General features: G+C 35.8%; 1 protein-coding gene and 1 long non-coding RNA gene across 3 annotated transcripts; both read right to left on the bottom strand.

Moving 5' to 3' along the window:
* Window positions 1-6,991: 6,991 nt before the first annotated feature.
* LOC100371924 (actin-related protein 2/3 complex subunit 4) lies at window positions 6,992-20,568 on the bottom strand. Of its 2 annotated transcripts, XM_085496970.1 has the most exons (6): window positions 20,508-20,568; window positions 18,408-18,526; window positions 14,057-14,168; window positions 11,464-11,559; window positions 10,970-11,140; window positions 6,992-7,600 (listed from the first exon to the last, which is right to left on the bottom strand). In XM_085496970.1, the coding sequence occupies exons 1-6, from the start codon at window positions 20,556-20,558 to the stop codon at window positions 7,595-7,597; spliced, it is 555 nt and encodes a 184-aa protein (XP_085353096.1). In that variant the 5' UTR covers window positions 20,559-20,568; the 3' UTR covers window positions 6,992-7,594. The 2 variants fall into 2 exon arrangements, with proteins under 2 accessions (XP_085353096.1, XP_085353097.1); XM_085496971.1 differs by lacking the exon at window positions 10,970-11,140 and having other exon boundaries at window positions 7,181-7,600.
* A 1,953-nt stretch (window positions 20,569-22,521) lies between these two features.
* Window positions 22,522-23,490, bottom strand: LOC146747650 (uncharacterized). The gene is made up of 2 exons (XR_014928881.1): window positions 22,856-23,490; window positions 22,522-22,630 (listed from the first exon to the last, which is right to left on the bottom strand). It is a non-coding gene; the product is annotated as an uncharacterized LOC146747650 (long non-coding RNA).
* Between the last annotated feature and the right edge of the window lie 345 nt (window positions 23,491-23,835).

The following is a 23,835-nucleotide window of genomic DNA, read 5'->3' as shown; positions in this document are numbered from 1 at the left end:
GAGTGGCTGTCCCATCTAGAGTCCTTTCTCCCCGAGTGATAATCTACAGACTAAATATAAACACTGAATTTCAAAATACTTGTAGTATAGCATATTTGATGGAAATTTATTCTAGATACATTTGAATACCGAGAGTCAAGATGAATGTATTTGAGACTAATGCTGCACTTAAAGTGGTACTCCCGGTTGCATGAAACAACTAATAGTCCGGTGGACACCGACAGTGTTTGGAACAGCCTAAACTCACTTTATTGCCCAATAATGCTGAAGTGTAGTGGGAAATAGCTGTCCGGAGGCGAGCTTAAGATTTACAGCTCTCGTATTTCAAATATTTGATAGTACTGAAAATTATTACTACTTGGCAGCACTATTGTGGACTGTGTTGACCTCTGTACTGACAATACTGATACTGTATGCAAGGGTACGGCTGTCCTTGGATGCCCTACTACGAAGGGAAATATAAAAAATATGTTTAGTTCTGTCTATGTTGGTGACTCAGCGAGCAAATAAATATACAGTCGCAAATACGTGTCATGTTTAATGGACGTCACTGTATGCGGCATCGTAACCTTGTACACAAAGTACGGTACATTTACGCTACATGCTACGCGTGTGTGTTTTAACAGACCCTGGTAATTCACTAGGCAGATATAAATAATTCAGAAACTTAAACATGTCTAGCATCGAGTCCTCGATTTTCTCTAGTAACTTGAATTTGGTAGTACAGATATACATATTGTTGAGCTTTCCGGATTATCAACTTTATAGAGTACGCAAATTAGCCTTACTGAGCACTGCCATGCCACTAAGTGGTTTTCGTGGCCGACATAGAAAATAAACTCCCGTAACATAAAACTGCTGTAACAAGAAAACTAACATAAACATTACCATTATGACTCCAACTACAAGTACACACTCTGATGGGTATTTCGTTTCATTGAAAAGACAACAAATTTTGTTTCAAATATTGAGACGGTGTAGGAGTGTTTTTTTTATATCATGTTGGCATTGTGTAAATGTGCATCCAATGTATTGGTATCTATTTTGTGCTGAAAAAATTATTGATAAAACACACAATAACCGTACACGTATTTTGCCTGCTTTATTGACCTTCAAAAAACACTCGATTTAATTTGGCATTTTGAAATTATTATATAAACTGCGAAAAAAACAATAAATCAGGAACATTTTATAATATAATAGACAAATTAATACTGTTAACACCAAAATGCTGTTGGTTGTGTTAAGTGAAAAGCGGGCCTTACCGACCACTTACTAAAAGGGTATAAGAGAGGATGATGGGCTGAGCCCCACTTTCATTTACCATATATATCGATGATGTTAAAAGCCACATTGATTTATCACAAAATGACCCACCAAAACTTTGAACTAGTCCCATATCTTGTTTATTATATGCTGATGGCCTAGTATTACTCTCAAAGTCCAAAAAATGGCCTACAAAATGCTATAAACTCAGTGCAAACATATTGTATGTAATAGATGGAAACTCGAAGTAAATGTCTCAAAATCCAAAATCATAATTTTCAATAAATCTGGAAAAATATAAATTTGTAACCGGGAAATGTATATTCGTACACTTAATATCCAGGGTTGAAACTAAACACAACTGGTGAACTTATCAGAGTTCAAAAAGATCTCAGCCACAGAGCAATGAAAGCTTTCTTCAAAATAAAACAATTGCTATACTCTGAAAACAATATTCCAGTCAAAACATACCTAAAATTATTTGATAGTATGGTTAGACTTCTCTTGACCTATATATAGACGAGCGAATTTGTGTCACAAATATAAGACAATTTCAATAGTGGGCTACCTACCAATACCAACGGAGAATTTTTTTAACAAATTTCGCAAATATATATTACAGGTAAACTGGGGTCGGTAACTTAGTGTGTAACTTAGTGCGAATTAGAACAGAATTCCCCTTTATGAAATGTAAAAGTGATCAGTCAAAATATCAATCTCTGTCATCTTTTGCAATAAAAATGAAAACAGTTGTGTGTCTTTAGAATGGGCGAAAATGTTCTAATGCTATAATTCGACTGAGTTCAACTCTGAAAACATCACGCCAGCACAGAATGGTTCTGTTTAAAGAATTGTTTTAAAGATTCGTGAAACTTTGGCACAAACATGCAATCTCGAAAAGCGGGGGCGACCCAGTATTTATGATTTGGGGCGGGCTTTAAAACACAAATAGTGCGGACCCTTAATTTCAGCAGTCAAGGCGATGATTGGCAGCTTTATTTCGGAGTTTAGATTTTCAGTCGATCGTCTAAGTTACGATCTAATAGCAGAGAAAAATATAGAGCCGATGAGGTTACACATTCAGTTTCAACTTTCCATTATATATATTTGTTTTGCTGACTAAATTTATTTAATGGTAGCTATCCTAGTATTGATAGCACGTCGTCCAATGATCTACTTCAACTGATAGTTAAATAATGATTGCAATAAATTGTTTGGTAGTAGTAGACATCATGCTGCAATATCCAAATTGTTTAAAGCGGGAGGGTCGTCACCTGTGCACGCGCGTGAATTGAGACCCACGCGACGATAACAACACACGTTAAAAACGCAAAGGCTCATGGATAGACGCTACTGTCGTAACCACTGCCCTGTTCTCTTAATTTTAATAAAGAGTTAATATATTTTCCAATCCAAACTTTTTTTATTGGACAATGGAATAACACTGACACGTTTCCAAATGACGTCATTACACACTGTGCTCGTTGATTGTCTGGTTGAATTCTACTGCCATTGAAATGTTTAAATGAAAGCGGAGGTGTCGTAACCTGCGCGAGCGCGGGAATTGAGTTCTAAGCGACGATAAAAAGGTACCAGTAAGCTAAAACGTAAAGGCTCATGGGTAGACACTTGTTTGTAAACAGCGACATGCTCTAACCGTCTGCCACACAGGCAGGTGACGACTGCAGATGACGCTTTGAATATTTATGAAACAAAAATACGAAATTGAATGGGTTTGTGGGCGCGATATTATTAAAATGCAGAGTTCTGTTCTAAATATGACACTCCTTATAGCCAAGAAATAGGATGTCGAGTTCTACACCAAACTAGTGACATAGTATACTCGATTTCCAGTCTCTGTCTCTTCGGTATTTGTTATACAAAGTAACACAAGGGTCTCACCGGGCGTCGGTGACTGAATCACAAGTAGTGCAGCGACAACAGACTGTGCCTGTGCCACTTTTTTTCCTGTTCCATTCTTCTCAACACTTAGGATGGTCACGGTCTCACTAAACTTGGCGCTTGTGACGAGTGTGGGAGGGACGGGTAGAGGCACAAATATACGGGTATGTCCAAAAAGTAGATTTCCGAAAAAGTGTATTTTACAAGAAATATTCATAGTGAAGAGGTATTGATAATTGATTTGTATGGTGTTGTACCGATTCAATTAAATCAAAATCCGAAAGTAATAAAAACCATATGCTAATCCTGTAATTTATTGTTGTCACCACCTTGTCAGCCGTCCCCCGGTCATGCAACCCTGCCAGAATAACATCCTCCTACACGTAGAATACGGGAATTAAATAGACCAACCTCAGGCTACACAGATTTACCACCGATAGGCATTCATTTAAAAACAGCATATTTGCACGTGTATGTCTGTAAATGGAAGAGGGGTAGAGTGGCAATTAATAACACCAAACAGCTTTCGTGTCTTAGCTGGCTTTCCTGTATGCGTCCCGCAGGCGTCTCTTGTATCCTGTAGCGCCCGGTGAAAGTGTTTGTGTTAAGTAACCTTACAATGTGAACATACTTACAGGTTTCTTTAAAAAGTAAACATTGAACAACTGAGACCAATACGAATTGTGATAAACTCCTACCGGGTTAAGATCTATTATTACTCTATGATTATACAAGATCACGTACTTGTGGTGAGTGAGGTGACAGGCTGGCGCCTAATGCTGGGTTTACATGCAGCGTTAAACAATATACCGGATTCCACATACCCCCCCCCCCCGGAACATATTAAATGCAGAACACTTATAGCTGCATCTTGCCGGCGATGCGAGTACTGCATGTTATTTATTTTCGAGTGGCTCAAAACATGCACCTGATACGAACGTTTTGCTACACACACAAATAATTATGTACACTATTTCTATCCATTTGCGTAAACTTGTTAATTTTAACTATAAGTAATTTAATTATGCAAGCATGTACTCGTACGGTTGCAACTGATTCGAGAAAAAAGTTGAAATGCAACGGGAATATGCAATTTGGTATGCAAATTAGCTAATATGCACACATTAAAAACCAGGTTTCAATCCTGGTGAGCAAATAAGTACTGTTAGCAGGAATGTCAGTGTGCTTAATGGTGGAGAAATCAGTTGATTATTAAATATGGGTATACTGAGATGCCCATCGTTTTGAGTTGAGCTACCACCGTCTTACACGTAGGTATTCGTTCTTGGGGTCCAATATTTCATGTACCCTCTGATAGCTCATGCAGTAACCCTCTTGTATGACTTCATGTAGAGGAGTTCAAGGGTGACAAATCTACTATTGTCTTGGCTTCACTGAATCTTTTGGTTCTAGAAACATGTAGAAACCAAGTTACATGGGCAGGGGAATATCACCCCTTTGGCTAGAAAAAAATGATCCCCTTTGCATTCACCAAGTACTAGGAAAATGTACAAGATCTTAAGAAGGCCTGCATGGAATCCGAGCCAAGGGTGAAGAACCCTGGGACAGATTTTATGCAGATCCATGCCAGAACCTACAAAAGCCATCCTGTACTTGACAATTGAGCAATTTACCGGTGTGAAACATCTCAAACTTCGATAAAAAGGCAAATGCAGGCAAAGTTACACAGCTCCCTACCAGCTAAATTAATGGCACACTATTGATAAGGTTAGCTAAACTGACTAGGAGCTCCCAAATTTCCAGCCTACGTCATGTGCCAGAAACTGAAGATTTTTCAGGTAATACCCACAATCCCCAGAGGTGCTGTGCACCTAGTTGTTGCACCAATATTCCGGGGGTCAACTGGCTGGCATCAGTTAGACGAACTTTTATCTTGAACAAATAGTGGGAGTAATTGTAAACACCATTATTATGCAACACAGGGGAGCCAATAAATGGCCAACAATATTGAGCCATTTTCTTTATAACAGAATGAAGAACCACATCACTAAACTGATGAATGAAGAACTTTAGGCAGCAAGAAAATTAGTGCATACCTGAAAATGAAGCATCATTATTAGATCTCTCTAAATGATCCAGTATACAATAAACAATAAACACAGTTTTGAGTTTGTGAGCCCTGCTATTAGAGATGTGCTTCTGATAGAGGAAACACTTTATTCTTGAAGAGCCAATCATTCTAATTAATAACTCAAACTTTCACACTCCTGAAAGACATGCAAGTGCTCTCTTACAACCATAACAAGGTATTTTGATTATGAATAATCTGATTTATTTCAAATTTGTGTTTCCATAAAAAGTGATTTTTTTGCACAAGTGAGAGATTAATTTATCATAATGTTCATTTCATTAAAAGGTGGCAGTCACCATAGGGACCTGATGATGAATATTCAAAAATGTTCCAAGTAAACCAACAATGGTTTTATGGGACCCACATCTGCTGCATTGCCATGACTACCACCATTTAACATCATAACATATAAACGCCAATATTAAAATGTCTGTATGTAAATAAGATGAACTACTCTATATTCTACAGTAGTGCTTTTTCTTCAGTTTGTTTGTTGATGTCTTACAGGTTTCCTGTCAGGTGTCTAGCCTGGTCTTCAAGTAACATCCGGTAATCTTATTCCAGGAACGCAACAAGAATGAGTAATGCCTCAAATGTTGTAACCAGAGATACTTCCATTCTACTGTCTGAATGCAATGTATGAAGTTACTGTACACCAATGATGGTTACATTTGTCGAGCTGGTAAAAATTGAAAAAACTTGCATGCCGAGTGGTCTGGTAACATTTTTTCATGGTCTGCTTCAATAACATTTTTACTGAATACTACTATTATTGGTATAAGGCCATTCTCGCCTCTGATGACTGATACAAACAATGCAAAAACATAAAATAGAAACTTTAAAATTACACATTATCTGCAAAGTGTTTGTTGCAATTATTTCAAAAGTATTTTAAAATAATATTTAACACATGCTGGTAGCTTTTTAGCAGGGCTTGTAAAATTGGAAAGTTACACTGCTATATATATGTGATAAACATTATTCAATTTTTTCCACATTTCACACAGACTATTGTTTTTAAAATGTATATTTTAATCTACCAGTATTTACATGGATTGGAACTGTAGTAACTAATATATGAAAACATACAACCCACGATATTCGAACCTTAACCAACCATCTAAATAGGCTAGTGACAAATTAAGTCAAACTAGAACAAGCAATTAATTTGAAATTTTACTTCTTGAAAGGAAGACTTTTATTTCACATAGAAAACCCCCACAAAGTAATGTAAAGATCATCAACAAATTAAAATTAACGGCTCCCCTGGGAATAAGTAAAGGACACTATGTTCATGCGCGACTTCATTGTGTGCGTAATAAATCATGTGAAGAATATAGATTAAACACGACCTGTTTGTAAAGGTATAGCACAATAGGAGATTGTTTTGTACTTGATAAAATAGTGACAGTGAACTCTGAATAAAATCAAATCAACATAGAATCATGAGATACAGGTTTGCAACTGTTGTGATGTGCAAGATTCCACCTGAAGTCGCAGAATTATGAGATGATTACATAATATTCCTAGACAGACACACATTGCTAGAAATCAGTGAAAAGAGTGCTTAGTATTCAGGTCTCAGGGAGTTTTATGTTTGTTGTGCCTTGTGTATTCCCAGAATGTGTATTTTAAAAATTGTACATGTTTTTTTCAGTTTTGCAGGTATTAGAAAAGCGCTCAGAAGATTGCAATACAAATGTAAAGTATACAATATACCACACTTAAAGATTACACATTTGCAAACCTTGAACTGTTATTCAAGATAAGAAAATTATTACAACATGCTCAACTGACACAGGGTTCATGACCTCTGTGGGGAGGGGGGGGGGCATGCAAGCACCAGGATGTATGACATCTGGGGGGGGGTCCATAAAGGATGTAATTTCATGCTATAATCCAGTCTTAAGGCAAATAAAATAAGGGTTAAAAAAAACATACTTATTATTTGATACTTGAAAATTGCAATATTTCCAAACTGTAGATGAATAAGTTCAAGTGTACCATTGATATTCAATGTTTGTAACTCATCTCTGTAGCCGTATGATAGAGGTACATAATTTTTTTTCAAACTTTAGATATAGAACATTTTTTATTTTAGTTACTGGGCACGTCTATATGGTGGCTCTCAGTCAAAATTGATATCTATGAGAGACAAACACGAACAAGCTCAAGAGCTTGAGAGTACACAATTTGAAGAAATAAAATCAACATTTTCTCTTACTACCAAGCTAAAATAATCCTAGATGTGAAAATATTCCAGTCTCTCTGTGTGTAATACCGAGTACAGACCTTGTCGACATCAAACGGCAGCTTTATACAGTCCCCATTTATTCAAAACTGCAAAGAAATATAAAGATACATGCATAAATATATTACATATTGTATGTACTGAAAGATAAGTACTACTATAATGTGATGTAAAAGTGTTAGCTATTTGAAAAATTGTCAATTTACCCAAAGCACCAGTGTTTTAATTAAGGATCCTTAACAACACAAAAACCACATATCTTGGATATCTTGATTTGGATAACTAAATGAAAAAATATGCATATATGTGACATAATGCCTGGAATAGCATTTTTTTAAACAAGCAGCCTGTCGGCTGAGATAGCTCCACTGTTAGCAATGCACATGGCAATTAAAGAACAGAAGATATCATTAGAAAATGAACAAATCTGAGAGAGGTCCACATGTAGTACCTATATGTATAATATATCAAAGCAATTGGACTTGCGGTTTTCAACAAGAAGTCGAAAATATCACTTTTTACCAAAAATTACAAAAATATTCATCATAATTAGAGAAAAAAAATATCATCATGAAATGAACAAATCTGAGAGAGGTCCACATGTAGTACACCTATATATATAATATCAAAGCAATTGAACTTTTGGTTTTTAACAAGAAGTCGAAAATATCACTTTTTACCAAATATGACAAAAATATTCACCAAAATTAGAGAATTTAAGATATCATCACGAAATGAACAAATCTGAGAAAGGTCCACATGTAGTATCTGTATATGCAATATCAAAACAATTGGACTTACGGTTTTCAACAAGAAGTCGAAAATATCACTTTTTACTAAAAATTACAAAAATATTCACCAAAATTAGAGAATTAAAAATATCATCATGAAATGAACAAATCTGAGAGAGGTCCACATGTAGTACCTATATATATAATATCAAAGCAATTGGACTTTTGGTTTTTAACAAGAAGTTGAAAATATCACTTTTTACCAAATATGACAAAAATATTCACCAAAATTAGAGAATTTAAGATATCATCACGAAATGAACAAATCTGAGAAAGGTCCATTTGTAGTATCTGTATATGCAATATCAAAACAATTGGACTTACGGTTTTCAACAAGAAGTCGAAAATATCACTTTTTACTAAAAATTACAAAAATATTCACCAAAATTAGAGAATTGAAGATATCATCATGAAATGAACAAATCTAAGAGAGATCTACCCCAGGTACATACACACCAAGTATCAAAGCATTCAGGCTTGTAGTTTTCAAGAAGAAGTCGAAAAGGTAAAACATTGACACGGACGACGACGGACAATCACTCATATGATAAGCTCCGCTCTACAAAGTCGACAGCGGAGCTAACAAAGGCCCCATAATGTTGAAAATCCATTCATACATGACTGAGATCCGGTTCCAGAATGGCAGAAATACTAGATTTTGATGAATTTTTAGCATAAAAATGGCCACCATTTGACATTTTGAATCAGATAATGGAATTGCATATGTCAATCTTTGATGTAAAGTATTTATCAAGTTTGAATGTGATGGGACCAGGCATACATGTATAAGAGATACTGGTGGAGACGCATTAACACGCGCATTGAGGTCAATGCGCATTTCCCCCATTTTCGGACAAACAAGGACTAATGATTCAACCTTTATATAAAGACGACCTTTCTATGAAGACAATTATATTAAAGTGTGTTGGGTGGTTGCTATACACAACTGCATTACCAAAAACATATCTTGATCAAAGAATGACCTTTGTTCAAAGTAAACTCTTAAGTACTCATTCAGTTACAGGAACAAGAGCTACTTTTTTTGACCTTTAATCAAGTCAAAATTACCTTAAGTTTGTATTACTAAATGAGTAAATATTACATGATATGTCATGTTAAAAAAATCTGAAGAACATAAAAAAAATGTTGATGCTCATTTTCTACAATTACACTCAGCGCAGTTGAACAACGATACAAAGTGTGGCAATGAATGCTTGGCATCCATTAGTGTAAACCTATTTAGCCACCTTTAATAAAAGTGTTAGTTTTGTCTTGACCTTGTGACAAATATCAGAGACATACTTGTTGAATCTGAGCATTATAAAAATTCCAGATGGTAACACCAACATAACACATTGATTTATCAGAGTATATTCCATGATTTAAAAATACTCATTTTATGAAATTGACTGCCAAGGATGGTACACTGCATGTAATAAACAGTAAATTAGTGTAGATAGTCCATGGGTAGATTTCAAAATGGACCATCAAAGTGATTACCACAGGACTATTAGTGAACTATGTACACTGTAGTGTAATAGAAGACATGCATAGATGGTGAGTTATGGGTGCTAGTGTAAATATTGACATCTCAATGCACTAATCATAGATACTGCCATTCCAAGGACAATGAGAGACAAACTCCGCCAAATAAAATCATGCACTTAACAGTGTATGCCAGAAGGAGAAATATTCATTGCGTTTAATTTCACCTTATTCACTGGTTTGTGAAGGAAACAATACATACAATGGTTAACTTTGCACAATCATTGGATTTTAATTTAGTTATGCACTGATCATTGCAAGTTATAACAGGCCATTACTAAAGCTTCTGAGCCACGTTATCATGAAATATAAATGGGTAGTATGGTTTCTTTATTTCAATTACATGCCTAAATGTTGAATAATTAAATATATGCATGACCATGAATGTTTTTTAATCACATCAATGATGGTTGAGCATGAAAAAATTATGTTCGTTTCATGGATGATTTTCCAAATAAAAAGGATTCAAATTCCTTAAAAATCAAGTTTGTTGTTTTATCTGTCCTAATGTGGGAAAACAATGAATACTCTTGATTCACATACAATTTTGTTCATCTGTACTGGTTTGATAAAGTGAACTGAGTACAGTAACTATAAGAATTGTTGGTATTTTCATATGATAACTGGGTTCAATGTGATATCGATTGACCAATGAGAATGCACCATTTCAATGTACGGTAGTTATAAAACCTAGATATACATTTTTATTAAGGACCTAAAAGTTGATAACTGGTGAAAGGTTTTAAAACGTACCGGTAATTGTACACCACCAAGCCACACACTGCAATGATAAGCTCTCATTGTGTGGCCCTAGCAGCTCCCAGCAAGTCAAAATAAACTACCAGCCTTAAATACCCTCATACAGTATATATATATATACATGTATATATAGTCTGGTCAGCCAAACTTGAACTTTTTACTATGCTGTGTATATATTCAATAGATTCCTGTGGGGGCCGTGAATAGTCCAATTGTGAGTAACGCAGATCTGTTACTTTCTCACAACAAGCATTAAAATCAAAACCTTAAATCATTCAGGTTATATCTAAACATAGCTGAAACTCAATCACACAGCGCAATCGGGCGCAACAATAACACCGAATTCACGCCTCAATTACTCACATTTTTCAAGAATTCCTCAGCGCATATACGGGCTCTGGAATTTACAGACAGCTTCATCTCGCTGATTTCTTTGTCTATTTCTTCCATAAAATGAATAACAAAGTCTACTAGTTTGTGTTTGTACATCTGTTCTGTGTGGAAGTTTGTAATCAAGAAGCTGATGTCGTAGCCCTGGAGGAAAGAAAAGGTAAACATTGCCAATTCTTGTCACTAGAGGGCAGTTTGTGTGATGCAAGTCAGCTGTTTAATGTTGGCAATCCATATATACACAATCTTTAAAATGCTTCAAGTCACTTGAGTGAGAGAAAATAGTGAGGTGCATAAATTATAGCACATGAATTGTAATTCTTTATTGTGGGACATCCCAGGTGGCTTTTTTTGTAGCTGCGAAATTCTTTTTTTAATAAAAAATACCTTTCAAATGAGCATTTGCTTTACATTGTAGTTCAAAGTCTTGAAAAACAACCCTGAATTTACAAATATACAACATTTACCTCAACAGGTTTTCTTCTCAAAATAAAAAAGTTTTCCGCCCTCATCATCATGAATCTCATAAATTTATGGCATAAAATCTTCTCCAGCTCATCAGCCTAGATAAGAAAATATGAAAAAAAAACAATGCTATTGTGATGCTCCTGTAGCCGGAAGACACAATATATTAATGAGTGCAAGAAATCATGATGATGTAATCCGAACATTACCAATATTGGGCCATTCCAATTTATATCTGCACCCCCCCCCCCCCCCCCCCCCCTGTTGATGAGCTTGTGTGTTTACTTCATACAGGGTATAATTTCCATGGGTGTATAAGTCATACAAAGTTTTATTTCCAAATCACCATTCACCATACAGTAATGGAAATCCAAAACTATAGTTCCTACTTATGGTGTTGATGAGTTCCATTGTGCCACCATACAGAGTAGGATTTCCAAATATAACTCATCATAAGCTAATTTACCAAGTTCAAAATTTTATATTTGATAATGGAAATCCAAACTAGTCTTGATTCACGGTGTTGATGAGCTCATTCGTGCCACCATCCTTATCTAATTTCAGTAATAACTATTTCATACTGGCCCAATTTTTTTACCATATACAGTCAGAATTCCAAGTTTTTTTAGTCATACTGTTGGAAATCCAACCTCATCAACCGGTATGTGGCGAGATAAACTAGGCCATATTTTATTTTAGTAGCCATAACTGCCTGGATTTCCAGATTCTGTTTCTTCATATACAGTTGGAATTCCGGGGTATTTTCCCCATCATACAGCGCTGGAAATCCGACCACATCAACAGGGGGTGCAGATATAAACTGGAATGGCCCATTGCAAGTACAGTATCAGGGTGGTTGTTTCAGTTTTTTTTTTGTACTATGATACATGTAATAATATTAATATGAGACTAGCGGTAGTCACCACACAACTGTTGTCATCTGAGACTGCTATACATTAGATTTTTTTTTGTATGACCATAGTACTTCCAGCAACAGCCAATCACAAACCTTACGTTGGCATGTGTGTTTCAACAACTGAATTGTACTCATTTTTTGTTTTGGTACAACCCCCAAAATTTGTCTCAGACTGTGTTTACTTTTCAAGTTATTATAACCATATCAGCCCATATTCAATTACAGTAAATATTCAGGATAATCATTCCATCAAAAAGCCAAAGTGCGATGTACTATTAAGGTAAAATCACCTTCTCTAATATTCCTCCATTCAAATTCAAACCAATTGCATGACACTGTTTACTTCATCCATTTCAAATGCAAATGTGTACATGTTAACGTACAACTCCTTAATAATTCATCCAATCGAATCACTACGCTTATTTTCTGAACACATGGCTATTGTATAGCAAAGGACCGGAATCAATATTATTTATTATATACCGGATTCTGTCGTAAATTCGCCCAGGGCCGTTAAACGTTACTTTTTAATCCAGCTAGAAAAAAATGTATACAATTTTAGATTAGCTTCTGCAAGAGTTTCTTTCGTTTTGGGTGGTCCAACTGTCGGTGATGAAATTCGGCGTAGGTGGATTTTTCAATGAAAATATCAGCAGTGAAACCGCCCAGGGCGATTTTTCGGATGGGCGAATTTACGGCAGAATCCGGTATATATAACAGTTCTAGGGTAGGGTATATAAGACAATGTTGTGAACTAGTCCAAAGTAATAGTCCAAAGTGCAGAATAACTTTTCTATTGGCTCTATTTAGCTGCACATGCAATTAAGCAAGTGATACAGGAGTATCTGAGGTCAAATATGTCACATTTAAAGATCCAGTGTAAATACAATGTTTAGTTTATGTACACTTCTATTCTGATACACAACCTGCTGTATGGTGAGAAATAAATTTGATTCTGTACGAGTAAACGTTTGTCAAAGTTGTCAATTTCAACGACAGACCGGGTTCAAAGGCCAGCAAATCAAAAAATATAGTAACATAGCTACCAACGTAATTTCAAAAACCCTCAGAAATTACTCTGAGGGCGCACTTTACCGAATAACACACTGAAGACATGTAATATTCAAACCACTGGGCTATAAGATTCAACCTAATTTCTGCAAGAATTCAAACTTCCTTTTGTTTTTGCATAGTTTTGTTAAATTAAATTAAATTAAATTGAGTATGAAAAATATGTCATTCCTGCACTTTTCAAACATAAAATAATCTACTTTTACTTACAGGGGTGAAACTTTTAAATATGGAGATTAAAGCCATTCCACATGTGATGTGGAAATAAAGTCAATGTTCAGAAAACATAAATTAAACTGGGGTAGAACGGGATAATAGAAAAACTGCAAAAAAATTGCTTCTCTAAAAATACTTTTCACATTTGCAGGAAGAAACTTGTAGCATAAATATTGCATCCCCCTTCCTTAATTATACAGCCATTGAACATGTTTTTCTTTTCAGAAATTTAAATAACGTATCATTACTGTTCACATAGAAGGTCAAGTTCTTGATACGACTATATTAACACATTGCCTGCAGAAAGCATCTATAGCAGGCGATGTGATAATGGTTGATCTATTGGCATAGATTTGTTTATCAACTCATCTATACATATCCTAAACGCTCACCTGTTTGACTGCAATGCTTATCCTCAGTGAATTGACACTGCCTTCTATTAAAACCTTTTCTTTCTCATTACGACTAACAACTACAGGTGTCAGAAGTAACTCTTTACTAGTCCTGTAATTGCGAACATGAAAAAAAAAATAACGATGTGATACAGTCAAACCTGTGTTGGCGACAACCTGTTCATAGAGACCACCTTTGTAAAGTCCCTTCGCAATTTACACGCTAAAGACACTGAATATAGTGACCACCTGTCTAACACGACCCACGACCAATCTATTGTAAACCTATTCACACTTACACCTTTGTATAACGACCACCCACGTTTCCATCAGATGGTCGTAGCATAAAGACAATAGTTACTTGTGAATCAGAATCACAGGAATTTGCCACATGTTTTGTTAAGACTACCGTGTATACAATTTTTCGGACTATACTGGAGGGGGGGGGTGTACATTGCAACTTGGGTTGTGAAATTGCAAAGAAGTCACAATGAATTTCAATTGAATATAACAATCTATAAGTTTGTTCAAGCAATAAACTTTCTTGTGATTCATAACTGTGACGAATGTCAAACATTAAATCATGTTTATGTTGTATGTCGTGATGGTGGCGTTTTGTGTTTGTCTTATGGCGATAGATAGGCAATGTTGTTTTTGGCGATAGATAATTGTTAAATATAGAGTGGCAAGATGTTTCTTTTAGTCAGCACTAGGGAAGCGGACTTTGATAGAACCCGATCTGAACGTTCATGTGATCAAATGTGGATGTCCGATCTTGTAGGTACCACAGTAAGCCATTGAATAATATTGCATCATGGGAGTATACCATTTTTTACGTGTCTACTAATCACGCGTTTGCAAGTAACGTTAGAACACTACACTGTGTATTGTCATACAAATTAATGTATTGTGATCTACGGAATGTGCATCATAAAGATAATTCTATTGGCCAATTCCGGCCTACTGCAGTTAACGAGTGGGGAAACTCGCCAGTGAATGACATTCCCGATTTTGGTTCTGAACTGGATGTGCCTTCTAATTTATGTTACTGGCTACGGATGTGTACTGCGGTGCAAGGGAATCCACCCGGACCACTCTCCTTCTGCAAGTTACGAATATTGGACAGATAAACTCTGTAATTGATTGGTATCGTGCTCGACTGAGTGTGCAGCGTGTATTCTACGACTACAGTGCTTCTGACTGCGTTCTGTAATTACCGTCGTCGCCACCGTTAGCAGAGACTCGCTGGAAAATACACCGTTATCACGCAAAGACCCGTTTTCATCTACTTTGAAGAAACTGTATGTAGGTAGGGCTGTGTCCGATCGCCAGTATATTATTTGCGTCCGTTGTTTGTTATTATGTTTGTCCCTTAGTTTTATGCATGCATGCAAGATTCTATGTTAGACAATTATTTACATTATCGATTTAGGCATTTCCTCGTAATAGTATAACGTAATCCACTACCCTTTTCCCGTGTGGAAATATTACAATATTATTACTGAATTATATTTCTAGTGTTATATTTTTGTGTAACAACACAACGTGCACCCCACTACCCCTTGTAACGTGTCAGGCATTTCCTGCCCATCTTTTAGGTGTGTGGAATAAAGTACGTTGTTTAAACCTTACTCGTGTAGCGTGTACTTGTTGTTTATGTCGCATATAAATTATACAACTGTCTTAAGTTTCGAATTGTTAAAGGACCCAGTTCACAGGGGTGTTATGGGTGTCATTTGTTTGGGACAATTTGAAACCTTAGCTCAACCCAACTAGCACCCTGTGACAATAACAAATCACAGAAAATCCACAGCAAAGTAACATAGTAGGAATTCAAAATATCTATCATCTGATTCTCTGTGCACACTGTCCTTATTGGATTCATTTCCAGTTCTCTATGATTACGTCAGTTCTATTTTTAGTAACATTTTGTAATTAATAACCATATCAATATAATCATAAATATCTCAATAAAATTTTGCTACAACATTTGCATTGAGTTTTTTTAACAGAATCATGCAGGCGAAAGAGGTCAAGGTTATAGGGTTAATTAAGGATGGACATAGGAAGTTTGCAGAGTAACAGATAAAAAAAAACTTAGTAATTTTAACAAATCAGGTACCTAATAGAATCATAGCCACCAAAGCATAGGCTTAACACTGAGAAAAAAAAGACCACTGTTGCTATGGGAACAAGCTCATATTCAAAATAATCTTTTGCTGAGGCAAAACATCAAGAACTTGTAATGCCACTAAATTGGCTGCATTTTTTCAAGCTAGTATTGAAGCATACCTTTGTATTGGAGCTTATTTGCATAGAATCCAAATAAATGTGTTAAAGTAGTGTTTGAAATTACTGTTTTCCATTATGGTGGAGAATGGTTACTTGTTAGTCAGGCTAGAACAAATTCAAACTTCCATACAATTTTACTACATGTATTTTTAATATAATTGTTTGAAGATAAAGCAGTTTTCCTCTGATGCCTGATAAAACGATCATGAACCAAGTAACAGCAGATTGTCAGTTATTTTTTTTATTTTTTTAGGGAGCCCACTACAAAAAAGTATGGTGTTCAATCTAACAAAAACAAGACAGAAAGAAATTGTAATGTCTAACATATCTGGGCACAATCTGATTAAAATCTGATGTAGTGTACGGGCTTTAATTATTTTGGCTATAAACTTATTTTAATTTTATGTTTTATTACTTTTGTTATTAATGCCTTTTTATTTTATTATTTTACTTTGATTTTGATTTTGTGATTTTTTTTAAATTCCGCCCTACATACATCTGAGCCGATGCCTATGTAACGAGATTTCAACGAGACCCACTGTCGACGATTTTAGTCAACGAATCACAGACCTTCTTCCATAGCGCACATGATGACGTCACTGGGCAGAGTCAGGTGGCAAACACACTCAAACATAAAATGGCGGATTATACCGACGTTAGGACCGAGAAGAACACGGCTTTTATCATTGTCAAATGCAACGAAAGTCATTTTTTTATGTTTATATTGTGGCTCGAATGGTTCGAGTTTAGATCGTTACTTTGCGTAGTTATTCTGCGAGTGACGATTTTGTTTCCACCGGTTCGACCGAACACCGGTGTCTTTTTCCAGTCGCTTGCCCTGGAGACGGGTGATGTTTTGTTGACGATCGGGTCAAAACCGTCTACGGTATTGAAGCCGTAGCTGTAAATATTCATCAAAATGTATCAACATTTTGTACATTATACAATAACTCTTTATTAAAGTAATTGAGCTGATTTGGACTGGAATAAAATATTTTTTATTTGGAACACATCGCAATTGATCAGGAAATATTTTATTGCTCCAATTTTTTGCGTCGATGCCGTGGGCCGGTGACCGTTATACAATTTAAAATTTGCATTGTTTACTATAGCTGTTTACAGTGTTCTAATCATTACGATTCACTTATTTTTTTGCTTCCATTCTAGATAATTATGCTCAGTGTTTGATGTAAAATTGAAGCGATGACTGAATAAACGAACCTTGGCTGGCGAAGATGTATCAGGAAGTGTACACATTTGTTGGAAGTGAACAAAATATTCAATGTAATGACAAAAATTGGAAAATGCTGTGGAATTTCTTTTGTAAATAAAAATATACTAGCAATTTTCTATTAATGGTTTATTCAAGTGGGCAAAATATAATGTACAGAAAGATTGCCCGTAGAGTATCGCTACACTGAAAAGTAAGCAACCGACAGCCTCTATAAAAGGGGGCCTGTGATTGGCTGTTACTTACGCGAGATTTGAACGGGACTTACGTAGGCGTCGGATCAGATGTATGTAGGGCGGAATTAAAAAAAATCAAAATCAAAGTAAAATAATAAAATAAAAAGGCATTAATAACAAAAGTAATAAAAAATAAAATTAAAATAAGTTTATAGCCAAAATAATTAAAGCCCGTACACTACATCAGATTTTAATCAGATTGATCTGGGCACTGTAGTAGAAGCTATAATTGCTTTGCAAGTAGATTACACTTCAGATTCACACACTGAATATAAATCATATCTAGATGAAAGACATCAAAGGGACACTCACGTTCAGTCTGTTGTGGTCATTGTCTGTTAAATAAAGTGACTTGGTTTGAAATGATAACTTAAAAAGGGAAGGGAAATATTTGAAAATAATTAAACTGTCCTAGTACACAATATTTAGAAATACTGACTACTGGGTACTAGTACTTTAGAATTTTTTATTGGGACTCCCAATAAATGTATGTATACAATAATACAGAATACATTACGGTATTGTTCTGAACACACACACAAGAGTAATTCAATTAATTTCAAAGAGTAATATAAGGTATAGGTTGACTTACTTGACTTCCACCTCAGGTTTGTTGTGTCGTTCCACAACTTGTGATGAGAAGTTTTCTAAACACATAGCAGCCGTTAATGTTGAACGCACTGCATTCAGATAGGGACGAAGTGTTGCAGCCTGTAGGAAAAACAAACAAAAGTTATTTTATTTATTATATATGGAAGTTATTATTTATTACAAGTATAGAAGCCCATCTCTCCTACAAGAGCTGATATAACTGACAGTATTCAATCACATGGAAATCCACTGAAGAACATGTGAACAAACTTCAGACACTGCCAAAGAATTGTCCGCCAGTATTTCTACCATTCATACCGATACACATTATTTCTCTAAATAAAACAATATTACCAGACAGGAAAATTCAATACCATTGCCAAAGTCCCTTGCAATTACAGGTACAGACACAGGTGGGAAACATCAAACGAAAGAAAATGCTGTTGCAAGTATCATGGTGTATGCAACATGTCCCCCACAATCAATGTAACTCTTTTCCCAGTAGTTTATACAATCCATTTTCAAAAACACATTGACAACAAAGGTGCTCAAAGCAGACCTAAGTACTACTGGTTAGAGTACCCTCTAAGCAGATATGATGCACCTTTGTCTTTCACACAAACAGATTTGCTTTGATGCAAATAGTTGTGCTAATTCAATGACAGTCAGCTATTTTTTTTTTCAAGGCCGACCGATCTCCCTAGCAGTCAACAGCTACTCAACTTGACTTCGTTTTTATTCAGGATTCCTGCAAAATCAGTTCTGTTAGAGGGCACAGTGCTACCGACCATATACTATTTTATAGACTTTTTCTTGTTACACGAATAAAAATATCTTATTGTTTCCTTGGAACACCAGAAAATGTTCTGTCAACAGTCAACTCTAAGCCATTTTGTAGCCTGTTTTCAAAGTTTATGTTATGTAAACTGCTTTGATATATTCAAAATCATAATCATAATCAAATCTCAACAGATGTTTAAGTAATTCAAAGAGTTGTCCCTGTCTGTGTATACTTACTTTATCTACAACACCCAGTATCTTGGCTGACATAAAATGTACATGTATGTAACACCAAGAGTGATGCATTATGGGTGTTCAAATGATGAATTGATTTAGGGGTAACAAAAAGAAAAGAAAACACTGAGTGTCATATTTATTTATGTATCACCACAATGTTTGAAATCAAAATTCTTTTTGGCGTCCTCACGCAATTCGTTGAGAATAATTATTTTTATAACATATATGTGACTAAAATATATAATACTCTTGCACGATCAGCAGCCTGTCACTAGGACTGGTGACTAGTAAAACAATTTTTACAAATAAATAAATTATTCATGAAGTTTGCCCCTTTTGTGAATTTAATCAAAAATAAATTAGGTGAAAAAATTTAAAGTTTTTTACTGTATCTAAATGAACTAGTATAATAAGAGTATGAGAAGAGTTTTAATAACAAAATGGTTTGTTTCAAACTGAAGATATTTCTACTACTGTTTCCTACTGCCAATTCAAAAGAGGGGTGTGGTCTCAGTCCCATGTCATCTGGAATAGAAACAACTTACGGTGAGATTGAGTAGACTGTAAATGTCAATGTTCCGTCGCTGAATTCATAAAGAATCGTTGCAACATGTGGACGATAATTACTGCCACATCTTGAGTGACATAGGTGTGTGTATGTGAAGTAATTATTTTTACTTCCACTTCCACAATACACGAAACCAGGAAGTGGATGACGCGACCTCAGTGGTCTGTGATTTGCTCTGGATTTACTTCGTCAGTTGGGAATAATTACACTTTAATTCTCGAGTACAAACTAAGTGAGTAAAAAAAGAGGAACACTTCGCCTTCGCCGATAATGTTTAGAGTTAAGTCAATACAACACGATAGTGACGGCGGAATCAAATACACACACTACACCGTGTGTGTACGCCGCCGCTCCACACCCACTGAACTGAACTGTGCTGCTTGATACGGCAATTGTCGCGTTTTACGGCAGGAATTACTGGAATGTCTGATTTAAGAAGGCAATGAAGTCCTAAATTTCCACACACATGAAGCCAAAGCAGATATTAACTAGTAAATAAAAGAGAAATTTACTCACCATGATCAGGAAACGTTCGTAAGCGGTGCAGCGGAAATGGCTAATGAGCATGCGCACATTGTCCCACAGATGGATTGTGGGAAATTTAAGTTTTGAGAGCAAATCGCTTTTCACTGGTTTTCTGAACACCTCATTATGCTAGGACAAAAAGTCAATATTGTCACACATTTAATAAGTACATATAGGTTGTTAGGAATTTATATTATATCTAAATTATTAATCAGCAGGTCTACAACCTAAGGTATCAAAATTACTGTAAAACCATTTATTTTCGCTGGCATTTAATTTCACTATTTTCATAATATTTTGAGCATAATAATTGGTTTTAAGTTCGCCAATTTGCAAGCCAAACAAGGAGTTATATTGTTATTTTACATGCTCACGTGGATTTAATTTAGCGGATATCACTCATTAGCGAAATAAAAAAAAAAACAGTGAATAATTAATGCATTTACAGTATATGAATGTTAACTGCGAGTGAACCCGTCGGCGAGGGCGCAACATCTATCGTCAGCGCAGCGATGTTACATTGCATCTGTGGAGGAAAATATCTCATATTTTGACACTTCAACAACTTGTGATGTGAGATATAATTTTATATTATTTGTAGTAATAGTTGTAACAATGAACAGGCTTCTGTTTCATCGCCTTCCCATCACAATATGTAGAGAATGCCCGAATCGCTGCACCATAAGAATAAGTGACACACGTGCTGTCCTTTGAACCCTTCTCGCTTCAAGTTGTCTGTTCTGATATTTTAAATGTCTTCAATGGAAGTAATTATTACCCGTTAAAACGTGAGATGGCTACATAGTATATGGCGATCATCTTTGCCAAGGTCTGTGTGTACGTGGAGTGAGTTTGGAAATTTCTCAGTGTCAATCATGGTCGACCATGAAAGATACAAAATTGCATCCGTGATTGAATAAGTGAATCTCGGGTGGTGGCTTTGGCCATAGACCTTAAAAGACTTTTGAGGTCTATGCTTTGGCCCATTGCTCAAGCCCTCTCCAATTACTTGTGTGTTTTATTTTATTAGAATTAACCGATCTCTATGATGTAACAACAGTGCACGTGTCTGTTATTGATTATTCTAAAAAAAACTATCAGTTAACACCCGCTATAAGTAGTTAAGGTCGTATTATAGGGACGACCATGAGGGCGCTGTTCATACTCGGATGCGATGACGTCATACGTTCATACTCGGATGCGATGACGTCATACGGAGAGGGATGACGTCACAATGGGAGGCCGTGCATAGCTTAGCATAAATAATGACGTCACAATGGGAATTCATGCATGAATTAGCATAAATGAGCGTCCATGGCCGTAAAGGGATCATTTGAATGAGGATGACGTCACAATGGGATATTGTGAATACATTTGCATACATAAAATAGATGTGAATACGAGGTCGTGTCCAAGTCATCGTGACATTTGCATAAATTACTATCAATTTTTTTAATTATTTTTTTTTTGTGAATACGAGGTCGTGTCGAGGTCATCGTGAATACATTTGCATAAATTACCATCAATTTTTTTTAATTATTTTTAATTATTTTTTTAATTGGACAGGCGTGGACGAAAGATTTTCAGAATATATCGTAGAGGGCGCTCACACATACACACACACACACACACACACACACACACACACACACGTTAATAAATACACGTCATTTTGAAAACTAATGGAGTTTATTGCACAAAAGAAGTAAACAAGAATGAAATATTGACATGGAGTATATATTTATGACATGGTTGAGTATTTTTTTAACGTCACAAAAAACATACGATGTGAGTAAGGAAAATAGTTGCGTAGTGTATAAATGTTTAGCGTGATTAAATATTTCTTTGTTAACACCTCGAAAAATACGTAGATACATGTAAATGTGCGGCGTGGTTAAATTTATTTTTAATGCCACAAAAAATACGAGTACATAAACGATTCGATTAAAACACAGAAACGAGAAAAGCCAATAATAGTAAACATTGATCAATAAAAAATAATTCATTCTATATATACATATGTTGTTTATTTTTACATTTCTTACTTCCTTTCAATGAGTCAAGCAGTCTGTACACTTTTTTTTTATTCCATCACTATAATCAGAATCGCTCATCTGTCGTACAAAAAAGAGAGAGAGAGAGAGGATAATATTAAAAACCGATAGTTATATAAAGAAAGTATAAGTTATGTGTTGAAAATTTAATAGTATGAATTATCCCGTAAAACTGCGGTCATCAATCCGCTAAAATGCAAAGTATGCAAAATCGGTTGATCGACGTACAGTTTGTTTTTCAAAAAATGGCGGACTACGCTACTATGAGTTAAAATGTATAATTACCTGATCGTTTCACAGAATAACTTTTGACATACATAATCATCACACGGAATGAGTTTACGGTGTAACGTAGCGATTTTCGTTTTTCCCCCCGACGAAGAAAATATGTCCTCGCTTCTTGCCAAAGATTCAAAGGCGGTAGACCAAGTTTGACCTTCCGTGAAAAGTTCATCTCATGGACACTACGAGTCATACAGGACGTATTGGCAACACATGGCTTGAAAGTATTTGATGATTGTAGATCCACGTACGAGAAATCTTATAAATTCCATGACATGACTACCGTACGAGTCATAATAGTCTTCGTGGTAAGGGTATTTCAGACAGAAAGTGGCCCAACGCGTTCCACTCGCGAATATCAACGGTGTTTGATATAAGCGATGTGTATCATTCCGAAGCACACTTGTGAATGCCAGTCTGAACTCAATCACAAGATTAAATGTAAGGCGTGTCTAGTCCTAAGTGTTCCCAACGTGAAATAGACCTCCCACGTAGATGATAAACAACAGATGTTGGTATATTTATGTTATCTAAAACATGAACACTCACAAACAGCCTGAGGGATATCGAGTTTCAAGTTGAAAGCGTGAATTTCGACCTGCGTGTATGGGATACTGATAACATGACTCGACATTCTGTTGACCCCGGCACTATCAGTCAATTCACTGACTTAAACCACAGTCACTCTATTAGGACGGTTAGGAAGCGCCGCGTCATTCTATTGTACCCACCCTTGTCTCCATAAACATTGAAACAAGAGAGGTGTTAACGAGTTAAGAAGTCATTAGCATTAAACAGGCGACGGAAAACACGCGATAAATCATGAGACAGTGCGAGAGTTGCGTCATTTTCCCCCACAAAGCATTGCAATACATGGCATTTTGACCTTTCAACGAAGAGCAGTCTCAAATGCGGAAATGAACATGCTTTGTATATACACGTTTTTCGCGAGAAAATCTTGCTGTCTTGTATGGCATTCTGAA

Source organism: Saccoglossus kowalevskii, chromosome 3, assembly GCF_978046115.1.
Source record: "Saccoglossus kowalevskii chromosome 3, keSacKowa6.1, whole genome shotgun sequence".
NCBI classification, from domain to species: domain Eukaryota; kingdom Metazoa; phylum Hemichordata; class Enteropneusta; family Harrimaniidae; genus Saccoglossus; species Saccoglossus kowalevskii.
Note: the sequence above shows the minus strand (reverse complement) of the source record. Positions and strands in the feature narration are given on the sequence as shown.

Excerpts from the sequence above, each read along its gene's own strand:
- LOC100371924 (XM_085496970.1), bottom strand. The coding sequence starts at position 20,558 with ATGCTCATTAGCCATTTCCGCTGCACCGCTTACGAACGTTTCCTGATC. Across the intron at positions 14,169-18,407 it reads AAACCTGAGGTGGAAGTCAA|GACTAGTAAAGAGTTACTTC; the intron begins GTAAGTCAACCT and ends TCGCAATTACAG. Across the intron at positions 11,141-11,463 it reads TGAGAAGAAAACCTGTTGAG|GGCTACGACATCAGCTTCTT; the intron begins GTAAATGTTGTA and ends TCTTTCCTCCAG.